The sequence below is a fragment of the Hoplias malabaricus genome, chromosome 5 (genome assembly GCF_029633855.1).
Source record: "Hoplias malabaricus isolate fHopMal1 chromosome 5, fHopMal1.hap1, whole genome shotgun sequence".
Lineage (NCBI taxonomy): Eukaryota > Metazoa > Chordata > Actinopteri > Characiformes > Erythrinidae > Hoplias > Hoplias malabaricus.
The window spans coordinates 44,097,393-44,118,536 of NC_089804.1; the positions used below are offsets into that span (position 1 = coordinate 44,097,393).

General features: G+C 40.2%; 1 protein-coding gene across 1 annotated transcript in view; it reads right to left on the reverse strand.

Moving 5' to 3' along the window:
* Positions 1-715: 715 nt before the first annotated feature.
* The window catches only part of cd34 (CD34 molecule), a 46,312-nt gene continuing 25,883 nt past the window's right edge, over positions 716-21,144 (reverse strand). Inside the window, exons 5-8 of the mRNA XM_066672142.1 lie at positions 13,176-13,284; positions 13,022-13,068; positions 10,346-10,504; positions 716-3,367 (exon numbers count right to left, since the gene is read on the reverse strand). Coding sequence (XP_066528239.1) covers positions 3,176-3,367; positions 10,346-10,504; positions 13,022-13,068; positions 13,176-13,284 — 507 coding nt within the window. The 3' untranslated portion in view covers positions 716-3,175. The remainder of the gene's footprint in view (positions 3,368-10,345; positions 10,505-13,021; positions 13,069-13,175; positions 13,285-21,144) is intronic.

Genomic DNA, 21,144 nt, shown 5'->3' on the forward strand with positions numbered 1-21,144 from the left:
TTTTGGTGCCATACAGGACCCTTTTCTAAAAGGTACTAAATAGAACCATCTATAGTACCTTCTCTGTCAGTCTAAAGAATCCTATCACTGTGCAAAAACCCTTTAATCATTCAAAGCATTTGAATCTTATGCCTTGCAAGCCACATGGACCCAGGACAAATATTGTAAATGTTACCCCCGCCTTTTCACACAAGCCCCTCAGCAATTCAAATATAGCCCATTTCCACCCAAATAACTAAAATAACAAATTTAATATTCTTGGAAATTTGGTGCTATCCAGTGTACCACCCTGCGTTTTCCACCTGTTTTTGCTGGGAACCAAATATACATCTTGAGTGGAGGGGTGTTGTGGGGTTACTCAGTTCCAGTTTTGGATTCAAAGCCTGCACAAGAGCCAGAGAAAAACAGATAGACTCAGGACAGAGTCATGGTTAACCCACTGTTAATATATTGCACATTTGTTCTTCCAGAGAAATTTCTGTCAGTCTGAAGCAGGCAAACAGTGAGACCCAAGGCTACACTTTATGGCACAGTATTTGAAAATTACTGTCAAACCCATTTTAACCAATCACATTCATCTAGCCTGTGGACTGGTAATTTCTTTGGTTCCCGTTGGGAACTAAAGAAAATTTCTGGTTCACAAACCAATATGGTTGGAAATGCACTGAAATCAATGTTTTTTTCCAAAACTTTATTTATATCTCAACTTACAACAAAAAGAATGTTATCAGTTTTATACAGTTCTAGTACACAGCCCTACCCACATCCTCCCCAAGCACCACTTTCACTACACTCATCCCCCATCACATCCTACCCAAAACTGAATGGAAGAGTAAAATGTTGAAAAGAAGGAGCAAGGGTTATTAAAGGTCACTTTCTAAAGCCATGACTGTTACACTATTAGACTCTAAAGGCTTTACAGTACTGGAAAATTGCTCGTAATATCTGTGTACACATATATAAATCATAAAAACCAACAGCAGCACTGACAATGTGATACAGGTCAATGTATTGGCATTAATGTGTACAACATTCACACAGCAGTAATTGCCAGATGTGTTTGGTATAGTGTAGTGCATAACACCATAACACAGTACACTTCTATGCTGACTGGGGTTCAATTCCCCACCTGGGTAAACACATAAGACTACAACAATATGAGTCCTTAAGCAAAACTCCTAAGACAATAAATGCCCACCACTGTAAATTAATTAAAATGGTCAGCTACAATTGCCAAATGTCATCTATGCAAATAAAAGACAATCACCTGGACCCACAAACTGTATTAACGTGGACATGATGCACACATTGAAATCCAACACATTTAGCCCATCACTCTCTTCTGTGTAGATTCTGCCCCGTTCGCTGCTGGTTGATCCACAGTATGAACAGAAAATGGATGAAAAGCATTTAAAAGACAAGACTAAGATGGGTTTCAAGAGAACCACTATATCTAAATGACTACGTAAATTACACAGATATTACAAAAGAGCATAATACTGGTTTACAAAGATAAAAGATAAAGCAAATATGCATTTCCAAATGGTCTCTGGCTTGCTGAAAAGGGAGCTCATTAACTGTCACTTCCCAGTGTTGGTTGTCGTTTATTGAATTGGGCTGTTTGTTGGATTGCTGTGATGAAATGAATACTGAATGAGGTCCATCACCATGTAAGACCTCAACCTCAAGTCATCACGTTGTCACATACTTGTACAAGGCTGAGAATACTGTTCAAATGCATACTTACTGCAACACACACAAATATGATGTCACGCATACAAAAATACACGTATAATAACTACTGAACACAGAAGCATACAATACATACAGACTAGGGATGTAAATTTCTCATAGAAATTTGATATGATTTTGTAAATAATGATTCAGTTCATCATGTCTGCTGTGTCATCACAATGCAATTAAATTTGATTGTTAAGCTTAAAATCTTTGGACTTAAACTCAAATAAGTTTGATGCTTTAATACAATCTCCAATCCTACGACAACTCGATTCAAATATATTCTTTACGTAATCATTCAGTTCATCTTGATATCTCCTGCTTCTCCACAACTATATACGGTTAGTTTTTTTTAATGAAGCGATACATTTTGTCCAATTTTCAATTTTACCTCAACTTGATTCAGATTGATCCTATAGGTAATGGTTCAGTGAATTCTGACCATAAATAAATTTAGTTTGCTTTTTTAGTGAATGATTAGGTGATGAATATCAATATTGTATCGCCAATTTCATGCATTTCTTCAGACCAGATCTGATTCTTTCTTTTGATACATATTATTATTGTCATTATTATTATTATTATTATTATGATGTTGGATTGAACCTGATCATTCCAACACTGATACCCATAGATTTGATTCCAACTATATATATATATATATATATATATATATATATATACAATGTTACTATAATCAATATATGATGTCTTATGAGGCCTAAATACCTTTTTACACAAATTTTGCACATCTTTTTATCATGTAATTTACAGTGATCCCAGAAGCGGTGTGCTCTTGGATGGTTAGCCTTGGGAAAGGTTTTGCAGGGAAACTGGAGCTTTTAGACCTGAACAGGGACTAACCCTGACTATGGTCATGACAGGCAAAAATGAATCACTGGGAAGGTCCTCCACCCCAGACCAGTATTTAACATCAGCTCAAAGGGCCACAACTCTCTAGCTCTTCACGCTAAACCAAGCAATCCATCACCCTAAACACCTTAACACACATAAAGAACAAAAGAGATTGTCTTTTACATGGCACTTAACAATGGGAAATTTGCAAAAACAATAGCAAGAAACTTTTGGTTGCCTCCCAAAAGATTTTTGCCCCCTCTAGCAAAAATATTGAATTACCATTCACATCATCATCAACAAATTTGCAAAAACGCTTTGGTTGGTCCTTTCTTAGGAACCATTTTGAAACTACAGTGTCAGAACCACCATCACTACCATCCTCTTTAAACATTTGCTCAGTCCCCTGTTGGTTGCTAATTGTATTGACAATAATAAAGTAAATATAAAGCAAGAAAAGCGAGCATTTGCTGGAGAGGTCCCCTAGTGTTCTTTTGTAGACAAGGGTCTACAGAACAGGCTTGGGGTGTAGGGGACCTGGGATGGTGGCTTTGAACCCAGAGCCTGCTGTAGGGAATGGCTTTCACAGCTCCGTGTCAGCCGTCTTGGTGGTGGAGTGACCATTGGTAGCTTCAGGGGGATTTGTGGTCTTCACAGCTTCTGGAGACTCTCCATTCAGGCTGGGCTTCTCCTGGGTCTCTAGGGGCTTCAGAGGGGCCACAGATACCAGAGTGTTGCCTTGGTTCTCTTCGTCAGCCTTCACTGACTCATTAGCCTTGGAGTGCACACAAACATAGCACTGGGTAAGTACACACTCAGACAGGGCTGGACTGGGGCAATTGATCTGGCCGGGAATCATGACATTACTCATCCCACACATATTCACAGATAATGTATTTGCATGAATATGACTAGTGTGTTTTTTATCAAAGTAAACAATATATGCTTAATAATTACGCACTCTTTAATTAACAGCTTATTCATCAATTAATTAGAAATGTATTTTTACATACAACAAGTAGTGTTGTTGTCTCACAGCTCCAGCTTTATTGAGTGTGAGAGTGGATCATTTTTATGTATTTATTTTGTATGTATTTATTAGTATTTTTCCATTTAGAGTGTTTGCAAATTATGAAAATGTGCATAAAGCCTGAATGGAAAAGGCCAGAAAATTTGAAAAACACCTAAATATCACAATTTGTAATCATCTGACAAAGTGGAAAATTTAGAATATCGAAATTATGAAATGTGAAATAACGAAAAAAATGAGGAGGTGGCTTGTGCGCCACTGTCCTCAGACTTTTATCAGAGTTCCCTGACTCCCCTTCTTTTCTCTCCTCTTCATAGTTTCGAAACACTCTGTTTTCATACCAGCACCACCCCAACAAATAAATATTTTTGATATAAAGTATTTTTTTATTTGATATAGACTTCTGTAAAAACCATTCTGATCAAAGCAAAACCTCACTCAAATCTCTTTATCTCCCTCGTTTCGATGCCATCCTTGATCACAGCACCATCATCTGATGTTTATTCACAAAAGTGAAGTGGATGGGAACACAATTCATTTCATATTTTTCTTATGCCAATATTTATTTATTGTGCAACCTATTTGTGAACATTTTGGATGGAAAAACTTCACAAGTGGTACTGTGCTGTTAAACTCATCATAAGCATCCATGCCAGGCCACTAGGAAATCTCCTGGTTCTCCCGATGGCCAGTCCGTGCCCATTCTCAGAAGTAAAGATAATAAACTGTCACTGTGGTGCTACCCATCATGTCCCTGATGTGTTTCCCTCAGTCAGACATTTTCAATACCTTTATAATTGTACATTATTTGTACATGATTGCAATCTGTTTTATTTACATTTTGCTAATTGTCCCAACTTTCCTGTTATTGGGATTGTATTATATTCCACTGCAGATATGCTATTTATGCAGCTGTAAAAATGTATATATATCCTGCCCTGATTATTTATAAGCTCCAGTGATTGACAGATTGTTATCTCTGGCCAGATACAGCTTTACCATCACAGATTTTTCACTCTGTTATCTCCAAAAATGATTTTGGTTAGTAAGTGTTTGCATATCAGTATCTTGCCAATGTCATTACAAATTGCTGCCCTAGAAACATGCCTTACTTTCTGAGATAGCACTGACATTGCTAAAAGTCTGTTTCAGACACAGCCTCTGCAACTTTGTTAATTTTGAACTTCAAAAAATTCTAGTTTTCTAACAGAATGCCATTGTACCACTGTCGAATGACTGCTTAGTGGTGGTTCTAGCTTGTGTGATGCCCTGGGCAGAAGTACATGGTGGAACTGACAGGAAAATAGACAAAGGAAAAGTCCATGAGAATGAGACACGTGGCGCCTGCTCCAAAAATAGTTAATTGAGCCACAATGCTAAGTTGTGTTAATTTATTGATGTGATGTGCAAATGTCACCATATCATTCCTCTATGCCTAAACCTGCCACTGGCACTGTGTGAATGAACGATTGTGGAGAACTGCAGTTCTCTCTGGTTTGCTTACAATCAGAAGCTCCACATCTTTTAAGGTAGAATGGCATGTTTAAGGAGAAAAATAACTGTTTGTACATGGCTGAATTTGAACTTGTCTGTACTTTTTTATTTACTGTTTGATTATAACAGGAACTAATTTGTAACTTAAGTTGTTTAGTTTTTTTTTTAGCACTATCACTCTGCTTAGGTACAGTTAGCAGTTTCCTGAATTTAGATCAGGCTCCTACTTAAATAATTTGAAACACAAATATACATCAATTCTTTATTCTCAGCGTTTGGAGGGCTCTTTGCCATTTTTCTGCCATGAGCAGTGAGGGAGAGGAAGCCTAGCATGTCTGACCGGGCCACTTTGTTTTTTTCTGTGCCACTTATTTCCTGACAACAGGGCTTCGTAAAACCCTCGAACTGGTTTGCAGCACACTGACTGGAGAGCTACATTCTTAAAGATAAATGTGGTACAAAGGATTCTTTGTGTGATGCCACAGAAGATCCAGTTTTGGTTTCTTAAAGAACTTTGTGATGGGCCAGACAAAGAGTGATCCATAAAGACTCAGATGAAGAGAGTAAAAACAGGAACACAGCTTCCCTTGCCCAGAGTAGGGTTACCGGGGCCTCACCCTGGAGCCAGGCCTGGGGGAGGGGCTCCTTGGCGAGCGCCTGGTGGTCGGACTTTCACTCATGGGGTCTGGCTGGCCTCAGTCCGAAGGAGCAACATGGGTCCACTCTCCCATGGGCCCACCCCCAGTGGGAGAGGTAGTAATCCGGGTCTGGTGCATTGTGGATCGGGTGGCAGCCGAGGTCGGGGGCCCTGGCGTTCTGATCCTCATTTACTGAAAATGGCTTTTGGAACATGGATCATAACCTCTCTGGTGAGAAAAGAGCCTGAGCTGGTGCGTGAGGTTGAGAGGTACCAGCTAGATATAGTTGGGCTCTGGAACCAATCTCCTTGAGAGGGGCTGGATGCTCTTTCACTCTGGAGTTGCCCAGGGTGAGAGGTGTAAGGCAGGAGTGGGCTTACTCATAACCCCCCCATAACTCATTTCCCTCAACACTGTATATGGTGTTGGGGGGGGGGGGGTGGGTGGAGATGCTGACCTCGACTGGGGACATCATTAGGCAGTGGAAGGCATACTTCGAGGATCTTCTCAATCCCACCAGCATGTCTTCCACAGAGGAAGTAGAGTTTGGGGACCCTGGGCAGGGCTGAGGTTCACCCCAGGTTCCTCAAGGCTCTGGATGTTGTGGGGCTGTCCTGGCTGACACATCTTTGCAACATCGCATGGACATCAGGGGCAGTGCCTCTGGACTGGCAGACTGGGGTGGTGGGTCCCCTTTTTAAGAAGAGAGGTCGGAGAGTGTGTTCCAACCATAGGGGGATCATACTCCTCAGCCTCCCCGGTCTATGCTCAGGGGGTCTGACTGATAGTTGAACCTCGGGTCCAGGAGGAACAATGCGGATTCCGCCATGGTTGAGGAACACAGGACCAGCTCTTTACCCTCGCTAGGATCCTGGAGGGTGCGTGGGAGTTGCTCAACCAGTCTACATGTGTTTTGTGGATCTGGAGAAGGCTTTTTACCATGTCCCTCTGGATATTCTGTGGGGGGGTGCTCTGGGAGTATGGGGTACTGGGCTCTTTGCTACGAGCCATCCAGTCCCTGTACAAACAGAGCAGGAGTCTGGTTCATATGGCTGGCAGTGAGTCCAACTGGTTTCCAGTCAGAGTTGGACTCCGTCAGGGCTGCCTGTTGTCACCGGTTCTGTTCATAATTTTTATTGACAGAATTTCTCAGCGTAGCCAAGTGGCAGATGGTGTCCGGTTTGGTGGTCTCAGGATTCCATGTCTGCTTTTTGCGGATGATGTGGTCTAGTGGGCTTCATCGAGCCGGGACCTCCGGCTCTTGCTGGAACAGTATGCAGCTGAGTGTGAAGTGGTAGGGATGAGAATCACCACCTCCAATTCTGAGTCCATGGTAACCAGTCCGAAAAGATTGGAGTGCCCTCTCCAGGTTGAAAGTGAGATCCTGCCTCAAGTGGAGGAGTTTAAATACCTCAGCTCTTGTTCACGAGTGAGGGAAACATGGAGCGGGAGAATGAGAGGTGGATCGGTGCAGCGTCAGCAGTAATGCAGGCTCTGTACCGGTCTGTTGTGGTGAAGAGAGAGCTGAGCAGAAAAGCAAAGCTCTCAATTTACTGTTCAATCTACGTCCCAACCCTCACCTATGGTCACGAGCTTTGGGTAGTGACCGAAAGAACGAGATTGCGGGTACAAATGGCTGAAATGAGTTTTCTCCACAGGGTCTGGACTCGCCCTTAGAGACAGGGTTAGGAGCTCAGACATCCGGGAGAGATTCGCAGAGGAGCCGCTGCCCTTCCACGTCGAGAGGAGCCAGTTGAGGTGGTTCGGGCATCTGGTCCGGATGCCTCCTGGACGTCTTCCTGGTGAGGTGTTCCGGGCATGTCCAACGGGGAGGAGGTAGACAAAGAACACGCTGGAGAGACTACATGTCTCAACTGGCCTGGAAACGCCTCTATATACCCCTGGAGGAGCTGAAGGTAGTGGCTGGGGAGAGGGAGGTCTGGGTTTCTTTACTAAGACTTCCCTTTACTGCTTCCCCCGTGACTTGGACCAGGAGGAGCAGTGGAAAATGAATGGATGGATGAAGAACTTTGTTTAAAAACATTCTAAAGGTTTAAATGAAGAAACATCTTTAGAATTTTTTAAAAAGTAATTTTTGATTACAATCACGTACGTCACTTTTAAAAGTACATTTAGACTGTTTGTACATTTAGTGATCAAAAATATAGTTTTGTACTTACTTTTATGATATTGCAGGTGGACTTGCATGGGTTAAACTGCAGCAAACACAACTTTTAATTTTCAGTGCTTGTTTATAATGCCACATGGCTTTATTTATCAATACAGATGGAGCTAATGTTGGCAGCCAAAGTGAAGCCATTTGCAGAACTTCAGTGTTTGACGTCAAAGGGAGAAAAAAACAGCTGTGCTGATTTGGCGCAGAGATGAAACGAGGAATATTTCACTCTTATAATGCTCCAGCTCTGCACATTAGATAGGGGTGTGTGCTCTATGAACACTTCTGATATGGAGCCAGCTGCTCCCCTCTAAATCACAAGCCTAGCAACACTTCTCCGGCAAAACACTGCACACACATCAACACATTGCCCTTCACATCTGCAGCAAATATATTCCACACACACATATCCACTGTTGCCTTGCAAATACCATTTGGATTTGGGATGAATGTGCAGTTTTGGAATGGGGGAATTTGACTGTGAACCCTCGGGGGCAGATTGCAGTTTTTATGGCACTGGCCACCTGCTGAATGAAACAGTAAAAAATACCAAGCTAACAGCATAGCCACAGAGTACAATCTATTTTAACATATGGAAGGAACTGGAATCATTTTATTCTGAGAGAGATTTGGTTAACTATTGGGGTGTCATAGATAATCATATTGTCTTTTAATGACACTGAACTGAATTAATGAAGTAATGAAAATTTTACTATATGCCTAAAACATAACACAGTTATAGCTAATATAACAGCTATATCTAAACCATTTGTCACATCCTGGCCCTTTCTTGTTTGTTTTCCCCTGCCATGTGGCTCTGTCTGTCTGTCATTGTTCCTATCTCCGCCCTCGTTCCACCCTAGCTCCACCTTTGTTCCGCCTCCTTGTCATTTTCCCTCATTATCTGTGTCAGGTGTCTCTTGTTTGTTCATGTATATAAGTTCCGGTGTTGTCACTTCCTGTTATCGGTCATTTGTATTGTATTATTTGTTTCCTATCCCAGTCGTGCCGTCATTCCTAGTGGTTTGTTATTGTTGTTGTTGTTTTGTTTCTCTAGCTCGTTTCTTGTTCTCGTTCTCATTCGGTCTCTTGCCTGTTTCATGCCCCAGTCCTGTAGTGTTGTTTCGTGCTCTTTTCCTATGTTCTAACTCGTGTTATTTCGTGTTTCTCCTCAAGTCCGTTTGTTTTGTTATTTCTATAATAAATTATCTGTGTTGTAGCGAGTGTGTCCGCCTCCGTTAGTCCACCCTTCACGTCCCAGTGACACCATTATCAAGTGTTGCTGTGTGGTCACTTCTTTGAAGCTATTGCTATGGTAGTTTAGGTGACTGCTAAATTGTCCCAGGTTGTGGCTAAACTTCTTAAAAGTGAGTTCTATTGTGTTGCTAAGGTGTTTCTTGGTGGTTGCTATGGTATAGTTGGTTGCCTTCTGTGGGTTGCTATAGTATTTCAGGTGTTCCATTTGGTGGCTATGGTCGGGGCTATGGTATTTCATATTGTTTTAAGGTGTTTCATTTTGGTTGCTGTGGTATAATATATGGTTGTTATGTTTGTTATGTTTGTTCCACGTGGCTGCTTTGGTGATGGTTATGTTACTTCAGGCGATTGCTAAGTTGTTACACTTGGTTGATATGGTGGTGGTTATTGAATTTCAGGTGGTTTTGAAAGTGTCCCGATCTTGCTAAGCAGATGCCATAGTGTTGCTAAGGTGCTTCTTGATGGTTTTTAGTATGACATATAGTTGTTATTGTATTTCAGGTGGTTGCTAATTTGCCCCAGGTGGTTTGCTAATTAAGTTCTATGGTGTTTCTAAAGCTTTTCCTTGTAATTACTATGGTATTGGTGTTTGCTTGTGTGGTTGCTAAAGTGTTCCACTTGGTTTCTATTATATTTGAAGTGGTTTCTAAGGTATCCTAGGTTGTTTGTTATGTTTTGATATTAGATGTCATAGTGTTGCTAAGGTCTTTCTTAGTGGTTGCTGTGGTATAATAGTTGGTTACTATTGTATTTCAGGGGGTTACTAAGTTTCTAAGGTGTTCCAGGTGCCTGCTATTGTGAAGGTTATGGTATTTCAAGTGATTCCTAATGCTGTTATAGTAGATGATTGGTAACGTGTTCCAGCTGGTTGTTAGGGTGTTGATAGGTGGTTACTGTGGTACCAAGTGGTTGCAAATGGTAGCCCACCTAAGGTTGGTTAGGTGTTACCTGTGAATTTGTGGCACAATGACATAAGAAGAATGCACAAATTTTACATCTTATTCATTCCTATTTCATAAAGAAGATATTGTGTTGTTTGTTGTTTGGCAGCACAAACTAATGTTGAAAGTTGCTCTTTCACTCCACTGAACACAATTTCACTGCTACAGGCAGTGATTAGGTCATTATAGAACATTGTGTGTGTGTGTGTGTCCTCACCAGTTTTATGCCCTTGGCATTGGAGCGCTTGTTCTTCCACACGTATGCTCCAATCAGTGCAGCAGCCAGAATTAAACCAGTCACCAGCAAAGGCACAAACACTGATTTAGGCTCCTTACCCTTGGACGGCACACTATTTGGGACGTTCTTTATTCCTAGCTGAACAGAAGAAACACAAAGCATTAAGCGATGGATCATTCAGGGGAATTCCAACACATCTAGAACCACTAGTGACACTCTGCTGGGACAACCAGTTTGGTGTTTGTGGACTCAGATACTTGCACATGACCCAATACTTCTTGTTTCAATTATGGCAATGCAATTTCCTATTTGGCTATATCTGTGATCAATGCCTGGCTTCATAGACTCTTGGTCTACACAGAAACAAAACAGTTTCTTTGAACATCTTGTTAGAACAGCAAAAACCAAAAACAACCCTTCTCTAAAAGCACCTTTAAATAACTATATATAACAGCTTTTACTTTCATAGAAAAAATACTAAGAATATGCTGACTTCATCAGTGGACACAGGACATTGTTTAGTGGATATGTTTGGTTGGTGAACTATTTTTTTTTCTCTAGACTCTAGATGCACTGTTGTGTCTGGTCCACTCATACTAGCATGACACACACTAACACACCAACACTGCAGCGCTGAGAATGATCTACCACCTAAATCATGACCACTGAAGAGCTGGGTGAAATGGGGATTACAGTTGACTACAGTTTGTAATTGTAGAACTACAAAGTGCTTCTGTATGGTCAGTGGAGTTGATAACAGTGAGTGTAGATACAAGGTAGGCATTTCTAATTCAGTGATCATTCAGTGTAGTGCCTCTGTCCAAATGCTATGGTCCACCTAGAACATCTGCAATAAAGAGTAACGTCTGTGATGGGAAAAACAGAGAGCAGGGTTATCTAAACTCTGGAGTGTGTGTGTGTGTGTGTGTGTATGTGTGTGTGTTCATGTGAAAGTTAGCTTGCTGCAAAAGATTGAAGATGACTTCCAGCTGAGAGAGGGAATGAGGGAGAAGGAGAATGTTATGAGAAGAGGCAGCGTGAGAAAGGAATATAGTAGGGAGGGGAGCATGTAACAGGCTTATGTCAGGTGGCCTGAGGAGGAGAGTCAGTGCGGACTTTTCGTTCAGAATCCTCACCATGGCGCCTGCTTGTGTCAGAACAGACCTGATGAAACTGACCTTTTATTAGAAGTTACTTTGCATCTGTTCTAGTCTTTCTCTCGTGTTTTTGCACTCAGCTGTAAAATGTGATTCCAATCCTCTATTCAGAAAGCTTTAGATCACAGGCTTTAGTAGAACAGGACCGTGAAAGTATTTCTGAGAAATGGTGAGATTTTTAGTCTCACTTAATATTTTGTCTCTAATAACTGGGTAAATAAACATTAATAATTCATGCATCAACTGAGTAACTACCTTTTATAAGAAGTATTCACAGTACAAATAGAATACAGAAGTATGGCTTGGTTAAATATACAAATTTACAAATATACAAATATTTGTGTTTTTATTTAGGCAGTTTGCTTAATAACTGTCTAATAATATGCAATTCAACAAAAAAGATAAATATAAATGATTAATATATGTTTATGCATAAACAAAACACAAATCATTTTAGTCAAGTTTAGTCAAGTTTCCTTGGACTGCAATATAAAAAAAAAATCAAAGACAGCTGCTGTGTTCAAATGATGTAGTTTAATTTAATTGGACAGCAATTTTTTTGCAGGCCAATATTATTTTTTCAATATTTTTATTCAATATGTGACTGCAGGACCACTGAAATATTTTGGCAGGCAGACTCTTCTAAACCTTGCAGGTGAGGTGGTAGAAACCCCCCCCCCCAATATCATGGGGTACTATAGTTGTTTACTGATGGACTGGGTATGACAGATAAGTTTAGGATCTTTTTGCCTCTTTGAAGCAGACAGAAAGACCACTGTTCTCCCTCAGCCAAAGTGAGAAGGAAATTCTCCACCGCTCCTAAACAGAGAATACGCTTCTCATTGGTACTGAGCTACTGTATCACAACCATTGAGAAGAGTTGTCAGTAATCTTACAATACATCTGATATGTCCTGCACCACAACACAATGGCCACATTTGGTATGATGCAAAGTACAAAGCCCACCACTTTTCCCATGGTAAAACTGTACTCAACCATAAATGTTCAGGGTGTGTCATCATACATTAAGGAAAAAGGCTAAGTTGAAGCACTAGCATCCCTGAGAGCCGTGGTCAAGCCAGTATTTCTCTTTGAGAAGTGCCCTGTCCAGAGCTTTGAGAAGTACCCATCTGGAGCTCTATTGGAGTTTTGGCCTGGGATCCCACCCTCGGACCAATCAAATTGCAGTCCAACCCACTGAGTTTCCAGTGCACATAATAGCAGAAAATTACTTCAATATAAATGCTTGAATATTAAAAATTATGAATAAGAAGCAAATGACATTTATTGCTCCTTTAATAATAAATGAAATTAACAATCTTTCCATTATTAAATGCAGAAAGGACGCTCAAATTGTAATGACTCTTTCTGTAAGAAATACATTAACAACATTTTATCTTCAAACATCAAAAACATTCATAAGATATCATTAATTCCAGCATTATGCATTTACCCTTCAAACTTGGCATGTCTTATAATCACAATGTTATATACTCACTTCTTTTTTATATTCATTAATCATAGCTTCCAATTTAGGGACACCATCTGTAGAAGGAGACAATTTAGAAATTATAAAAAAAAATCATTACAAAGTATAAAAATAATAATAATAAAAAAAAAAAGTAATAAGATGAAAATAGCTTCAAACTCACCTCCGATCAGAGTTATATTTTGGGAGTCCTCATGGAAGATACTGATGTTGCAGGATTTATTGCTACATAAATTGTGAATTTGGGACATTATTTTCGCAATTGTTACATCCTGTCTTGAAAAAAAAATAGAGTAAGATTAGAGAGAGAAAGTGGCAAGAAATTATATACAAATAACAATAATATTATAATATAATACTATTAACCTGCACCAATTTCAGTGTTTATTTGAGGTCAATTCATTCCTCCTTCTGGTGTTTTATTCTATGCTGTACTAGGTTTTATTTATTCACACATACACATTTGTGTATATGTCCTGATCCGAGTATTGGCTTTGGTGCAGCATAAGACTTTTTTTAAATAATCAGTATCAGCTTTACTGAACATGACCTAAGCCAAATCCTTTTTTTTTTCTGTCAGTGGGCACATGGGTGTAGTAAATGGAAAGCTTATGACAGGAAGCTGCTACAATGTCTGTAGTGTGGAAATATTTTAAATTGGAAAATGAAACCTGTCTAACAGCACTTTAAAATGGTATTGTATTTATATTACTCATTTGTTCTGAGTTTACAAATGCAAAGCTGCACTAAGCTGAAGTTACACATCTGTTTGCTCTGTTATTTGCTAATAATAATAATAATAAAAACATTAAGCAACTTCTTGTATGTAGGCAATTATTTTTCTAAACACACAGCAGCTCTATTCAGCTGTAGAGATTATACACTGGGCTGAATTTTATAACTGTAATGTACTTGAGTTATGCACAGTGCAGCAGTATTGTCAAGTAAAAATAACTGCATTAAAATTTGAATATATATATATATATATATATATATATATATAGCAATCTGAGACACTTTAATTTGATGGTCCATTTTTAGTGTTAATCTCAGCAACAGTTCTACACAGGGTGGGCCATTTATATGGACACACCTTAATAAAATGGGAATGGTTGGTGATATTAATTTCCTGTTTGTGGCACATTAGTATATGGAAGGGGGAAAACTTTTCAAGATGGGTGGTGACCATGGTGGCCATTTTGAAATCGGCCATTTTGGATCCAGCTTTTGTTTTTTCAATGGGAAGAGGGTCATGTGACACATCAAACTTATTGGGAATTTCACAAGAAAAACAATGGTGTGCTTGGTTTTAACTTTATTATTATATTTATACCCACATTATGGATGTCATTTTATTAAGAGACACTTAACAAATTGTGAATAAAAACTGAATGCAATGATGTGGAGATGGCAAATGTCAATATTTTATTCGTAATAGAACATAGATGACAGATCAAAAGTTTAATCTGAGTAAATGTAACATTTTAAAGGATAAATATGTTGATTCAAAATTTCACAGTGTCAACAAATCCCAAAAAAGTTGGGACAAGTAGCAATAAGTGGCTGGGTAAAGGACATTGAGATATAACAAACAGCTGGAAGACCAATTAACACTAATTAGGCCAATTGACAACATGATTGGGTATAAAAAGAACTTCTCAGAGTGTCAGTGTCTCTCTGAAGCCAAGATGGTAAGAGGATCACCAATTCCACCATTGTTGCGCAGAAAGATAGTGCAGCAATACCAGAATGGTGTTACCCAGCGTAAAATAGCAAAGACTTTTAAGTTATCATCATCAACCGTGCATAACATCATCAAAAGATTCAGAGAATCTGGAACAATTGCTGTGTGTAAGGGTCAAGGCCGTAAAACTCTATTGGATGCTTGTGATCTCTGGGCCCTTAAATATCACTGCACCTCAAACAGGAATGCCACTGTCAAGGAAATAACAGAATGGGCTCAGGAATACTTCCAGAAAGCATTGTCAGTGAACACAATCCACCGTGCCATCCACCGTTGTAACGTACTGTCTGTTTTCCTCACCATGTGTTCATGTAGCACATGGCTCTGGTTGTTGTTCTTGTCTCTGCCCTAGTCCCGCCTTAGCTCCGCCCTCTCGTCAGTGTCTCCTTTGTAGTCCTGCCCTCTCATTATTGTCCCCAGGTGTTCATTGTCAGTGCTCTGTGTATATATAGTCCCTTTGTTTCAGTGTTCCTGGGTCGGTTCTTGTGTGCATAAATGTGTGTTACTCTGTTTTTGTCGGTCTCACATGCCTACATGTCTATGTTCATGGCTGTCTCCTGTCTGTCTTTGGTTAATTCATAGTTTAGTCTTGTCTAGTTTCCATGTATCTACTTGTGTTTATTTTGATTCTGTTAATAAAGTTCCTTGCGTTTACGTCCATGTCCTCGTCCTTCCTGCTCAGCCGTGACAGCCGTTGCCAGCTGAAACTCTACAGTGCAAAGAGAAAGCCATTTCTAAGCCATTTCCACAAGCTCAGATGTTTGCACTGGGCCAGGGGTCTTTTAAAATGGAGTGTGGCAAAATGGAAGACTGTTCTGTGGTCAGATGAGTCACGATTTGAAGTTCTTTATGGAACACTGGGACGCCATGTCATCCGGACCAGAGAGGACAAGGATAACCCAAGTTGTTATCAACGCTCCGTTCAGAAGCCTGCATCACTGATGGTATGGGATTGCATGAGTGCTTGTGGCATGGGCAGTTTGCATGTCTGGAAAGGCACCATTAATGCAGAGAACTATGTTCAGGTTCTAGAACAACATATGCTCCTATCTAGGTGTCATCTCTGTCAGGGAAGACCCTGCATTTTTCAACAAGATAATGCCAGACCACATTCTGCAGCAATCATCCTGGCTACGTAGGAGAAGGATCCGGCTACTGAAATGGCAGCCTGAAGTCCAGATCTTTCACCTATAGAGAACATTTGGTGCGTCATAAAGAGGAAGGTGCGATAAAGAAGGCCCAAGACGATTGAACAGTTAGAGGTCTGTATTAGACATGAATGGGAGAGCGTTCCTATTTCTAAACTTGAGAAACTGGTCTCCTCTGTCCCCAGACGTCTGTTGAGTGTTGTAAGAAGAAGGGGGGATGCCACACAGTGGTAAAAAATGGCTTTGTCCCAACTTTTTTGAGATTTGTTGTCGCCATGAAATTTAGAAACAACATATTTTTCCCTTAAAATGATACATTCTCTCAGTTTAAACTTGTGTTCTATTCTGAATATAATATTAGATGTTGGCACCTCCACATCATTGCATTCAGTTTTTATTCACAATTTGTTTAGTGTCTCAACTTTTTTGGAATCCGGTTTGTATTATTTGACATTGGAAAACCGATCTCTTCTGTGCCTCATAAAGGAATACTATGTAAGAATTAGGTTTTTTTCTGGTGTCTTGTCCTCCCCCTACCTGTTTCTAAGTGTAATTAACCTTTAGGGTACTGTACTAAAATCAAGTCACACACACACACATCTCTTTCTCTGTCTCTGTCACACACACACACACACACACACATCTCTCTCTCTGTCACACACACACACGCATAGCTTTTGAACTGAGAGATATTCACATCGGTCACTCTTGGGTCTTCTATTGATAAACAGACTGGTAACACTTTATAATAAGGGTCCTTAACACTAAAAGCACGTTTTTTTCGTACTCCTGTTGTGAAGCAGGTAGCGCCTATTTCTAAGTAGGAGTGCTAAGGGAAGGATGGGGTGGGATGCAACTGGCTGCTGTTTGTCAGATGACAGCCAGAGTTGGCCATGCAGAGCTGGGCCAAAGCGTTAGCACAATATTTACTGTTTTTTTTAAATCATTTTTTTTGGTCTTTTTGCTTGTCATGTTTGTTTAAAAAAACATAAATCTGCAAAACGACTAAAATACAAACAGTGCCCAAATGTTTGCTCAATCCTGCTCAATAAAAGACAATACTGGAAAATGTCTGGATAACGATGTAAGAAATGGTAAATAAACAGAATCATTATTTTAAGTTGTTAAATGCCATACAGTTATAGGTAAGCTTTGTTAATATTGTAATATTTCAGAAAATTGATGTAATGACTGAAGGAAGGAGATTGTTATTTATGTATTGGAAGACAGCATGGTGGCGCAGCAGGTAGTGTCGCAGTCACACAACTCCTGGGTTGTGGGTTCAAGTCCTGCTCTGGGTGACTGTCTTTGAGGAGTTTGGTGTGTTCTCCCCATGTTCGCATGGGTTTCCTCTGCTCCAGTTTCCTCCCACAGTCCAAAAACACACGGTAGGTGGATTGGTGACTCAAGTGTCCGTAGGTGTGAATGTATGAGTGTTTCTGTTGCCCTGTGAAAGACTGACCCCCCCTTCAGGGTGTATTCCCAATGATTCCAGGTAGGCTCCGGACCCACCGCAACCCTGAACTGGATAAGCACTTACAGATAATAAATGAATGAAGACTGGACTGGAATGACAGCTTTAAAATGAATGAACTCTGGATGAGAAACCAGAAGGTAGCAGAAGCGAACCGCTGTAAAAACACAGAAGAAAACGATGAAGATTCTCGCTCTTTCTGTGACCGCAGCACACGAGCAGCTCTCACCAGCCTCAGAGAACAGCTTCATCCCGTAAGTATTTCAGTTTAACCTTACATTTTTGAATACGTAAGTATTTTGGTGTCACCCAAATGCAGTTAACATTGTTATGTACGTTATTCTATCAATTGCTATATGTTACACATGTAATATTGACCCGTTTTTTCAAATGACAAACTTTAGCTAGGCTAACCTGTTTAAATTTTTAAATTTTGCTATATCTCAGTAATTCTGTGGTGGGCGGCACGGTGGCGCAGCAGGTAGTGTCGCAGTTACACAGCTCCAGGGACCTGGAGGTTGTGGGTTCAATTCCCACTTCGGGTGACTGTCTGTGAGGAGTGTGGTGTGTTCTCCCCATGTCTGCGTGGGTTTCCTCCGGGTGACTGTCTGTGAGGAGTGTTCTCTCTGTGTCTGCTTGGGTTTCCTCCGGGTGCTCCGGTTTCCAAAACAAACACACGTTGGTAGGTGGATTGGCGACTCAAATGTGTACCTGCTCTGTGGTTATTGAAGAACAGTGTGAAAGTGGGCTAACAAAGTATGCACAGCAACAGTGTAATTGGAGAACCTGCTTGGTCATAAAATGGACAAAGAACTGTCGATGCAAGGTCACTATCATTAGTTTGCTATTTGCTGACTCATAGCCTCAACTTTTCACGTAGGATTATTAGATGGCCATATTTAGCCAATGCATTCCTGCACATTTCTCCCAGAGGGATTTTTCTTTGCTGTCTTGGCCATGGTCCAATACAAGAACAACTGTCAAGACATGTCCCAAGTGAGATGCCCCCACCCCTTTCTCTTCCCAATCCTTTAATCTATTAAAAAAGACACTACATTTGGCCAAGACCCTTCATAAACTACCTCTGTGAGTGTACTTTTTGCTGAAGGTCCCATTAGATTGTTTAAACAGATCCTCCTTCATCCTATGACAGCTTCAGTTCATGGCGCTACATTCCATATGAAGAGCCAATGCGCATCATCCAAGGACACATTCCAGGGATATGTGTACGAGAAAGATGCTATGAAAGTAGATTTGATTTTAATACTGACAGGAACACAAGACACATTTCTCTAGGCCAAATATATATTTATATACCAGTGGCGGATGCTGGTCTTTCAAGGAGGGGAAGCTCAATTTCGGCCTACATCATAAAATGTGTCGGTTTATTTATACGTAAATTCTACCCTCCATTCCTTTTCAAGAAAATGATCTGTGACCCTGTCATACCAACAAGGCGTCTTTTCCAGGGACTTGACTAGTGTCCTCTCAATGGCCAGCAGAGCTAGGCTGCTTAAAGGGCCTTGGCCCATGTGAAGTGTGTCCGCCTGTGCTTCGCTATTGAACTCTGTGGACGCTCAGCGTCCGCACTATTTGAAAGCTGCGGGAACGATTGAGAGGAAAGCCGCGTCTTTACCAGTGATAAGAAGCTGAACAAATGTTGAGCATATTTATTCAGTGACATGGACACACAACAGTATATATTTGATCACTTATTTTTTTACATTTTAGGGGAAGCTGAGCTCCCCTTGCAGTCTTAGAGCAATCGCCTCTGAGATATATATATATATATATATATATATATATATATATATATATATATATATATATATATATATATATATATATATAGTTGATGATTTGAACACAGCAGCACATTGTTTTCACACTGTGTGAAAATTTCATGATGAATGGATCAATAGAAACACTCCGAATTACTCTGAATAAAATCTTTTTACATTGACTTCCTATGAAAGATCCATCCATCCATTGTCTGGATGAGCTTATCCAGTTCAGGGTCATGCTGATTCCGGAGCCTACCTGGAATCACTGGGTGCAAAGCGGAATCACAATACTACTTGCCACCCACCGTGCCATCCACCATGCCACCCTCCTATGAAAGTTAAGAAGGTTATTTATTTTTCCTGTTGCTAGTTTGGGATATTCCTGATGATATTCAGTGACAAGATATCATCCAATACATCAAACACCAAACCTAGTCAATGGCAAAATACGCTGTTGGGCATTGTCAAAGAGGATTTGGCAAATTTTTCCTGGGTGCGACCCACATACTCAGCTCTATTGCTCATCCCACAAAGGCATGTTCCTTACAAATGTGGCACCATTTAAAAGGGAAATTAACAGGCTTTCCAGCGGTCTAAGAATTATTGCCAAGAAGCATTGTTACAACAAAGAAATAATCTACCAAACACAAATTTCCTTATATTTGTGCTAAGTTTATATATCCAAAACCTCTGCTGGGTTCACTTTGGAGAGACGTTGTGCAGTCATTACTCCAGAAATAAAATTCCAACGGTCCATACCCCAAAGCTGAGAGATTTTAACCCCCCCACCCCTTCCTCAGCATCATATAGAAGGTATTAAGTTAGTCTTGCTACTAATCTGCAAAATAACACATTAAGGAGAAACTATGATAGGGCTTCTCTACAGTTCTCACCACCCTTTCTGTCCATCTTTATATTCTAAATCTGTACTGTCCTGCCTCCACAGAGGGTCCATCTAAGTCCTAAGTTCATAAGCCACTGTAACTGCAGTGGCTCACTATTGTTGTGTGATGGGATAATTTAATGTGGTCATAAAGTGACAAGTGGAAAAGGATCCACTCAGTCTGGCCCCACATGCTCAAACAGCCCAACTGTTTTGGCCTGCAAATATATCTTCTTCCAACTGAAGCTTCCTTCCTTAGACATGTGTAGAGACCTAGATAGAGACTCCTGCTTCTAAAAACAACGGTCAATTTATTCTAAGACAGTGACAGCCTTTGGACTCTGCTTATATTCAAAGGACTTAAATTGTTCTGCTGGTGTCCATTTAAGAAAGCACATACCAAAAAAGTTTTCAGATTGAGGTTGAAAAATGATGTAACTTCATGCCTTTACACTATACACCCATCAGCCATCATTAAACCCATCTCCTTGTTTCTACACTCATTGTCTGAATGCCAGAAATGACTTTGGAAGAAATGAGTGTGCAATATATTCTACACTTAGTTCCATTTCATATTGTGTTGGAAGTGTTGCAAAAATCTTAGTTTTGCTTGAATGGAGGATAACGTAACTGCCTCTGAGGAAGCTTCAGAATGTTATACTACTCTGCATTCTGAAGTAGTACTTTCTTGCACATTTGAGTTATAACTGTTGCCTCAGAAGAAGCTGCAGTAAGTCATACAATAAAATTCAGCTGCTTATGAGGCAGATTCTAAAGAAGTACATTCTTCACACTTGATTTATAAACCTAAATCTACAGTAACAACAACAACAATGTTATATTGCATATTTCTGACATTTTTAAAGACATTTCTGGCAGGCAGGGCAGGCAAGCACGAGGGTTTTGGTGGAGCTTTATTGGTTTATGGCGTTGAATTTGAAAATCTCCACCCAGTGCATTCACCAAGTACATTCCTTCTGCCTCAAAGACAGCGTTGCTTCCAGAAGTATTTTTTTTTGCACATGTGCCTAGAGAACCACAGGAGAGCAGTTATTATTTAGGTAGCGGATCATCCTCAGCACAGCAGTGACACTGATAT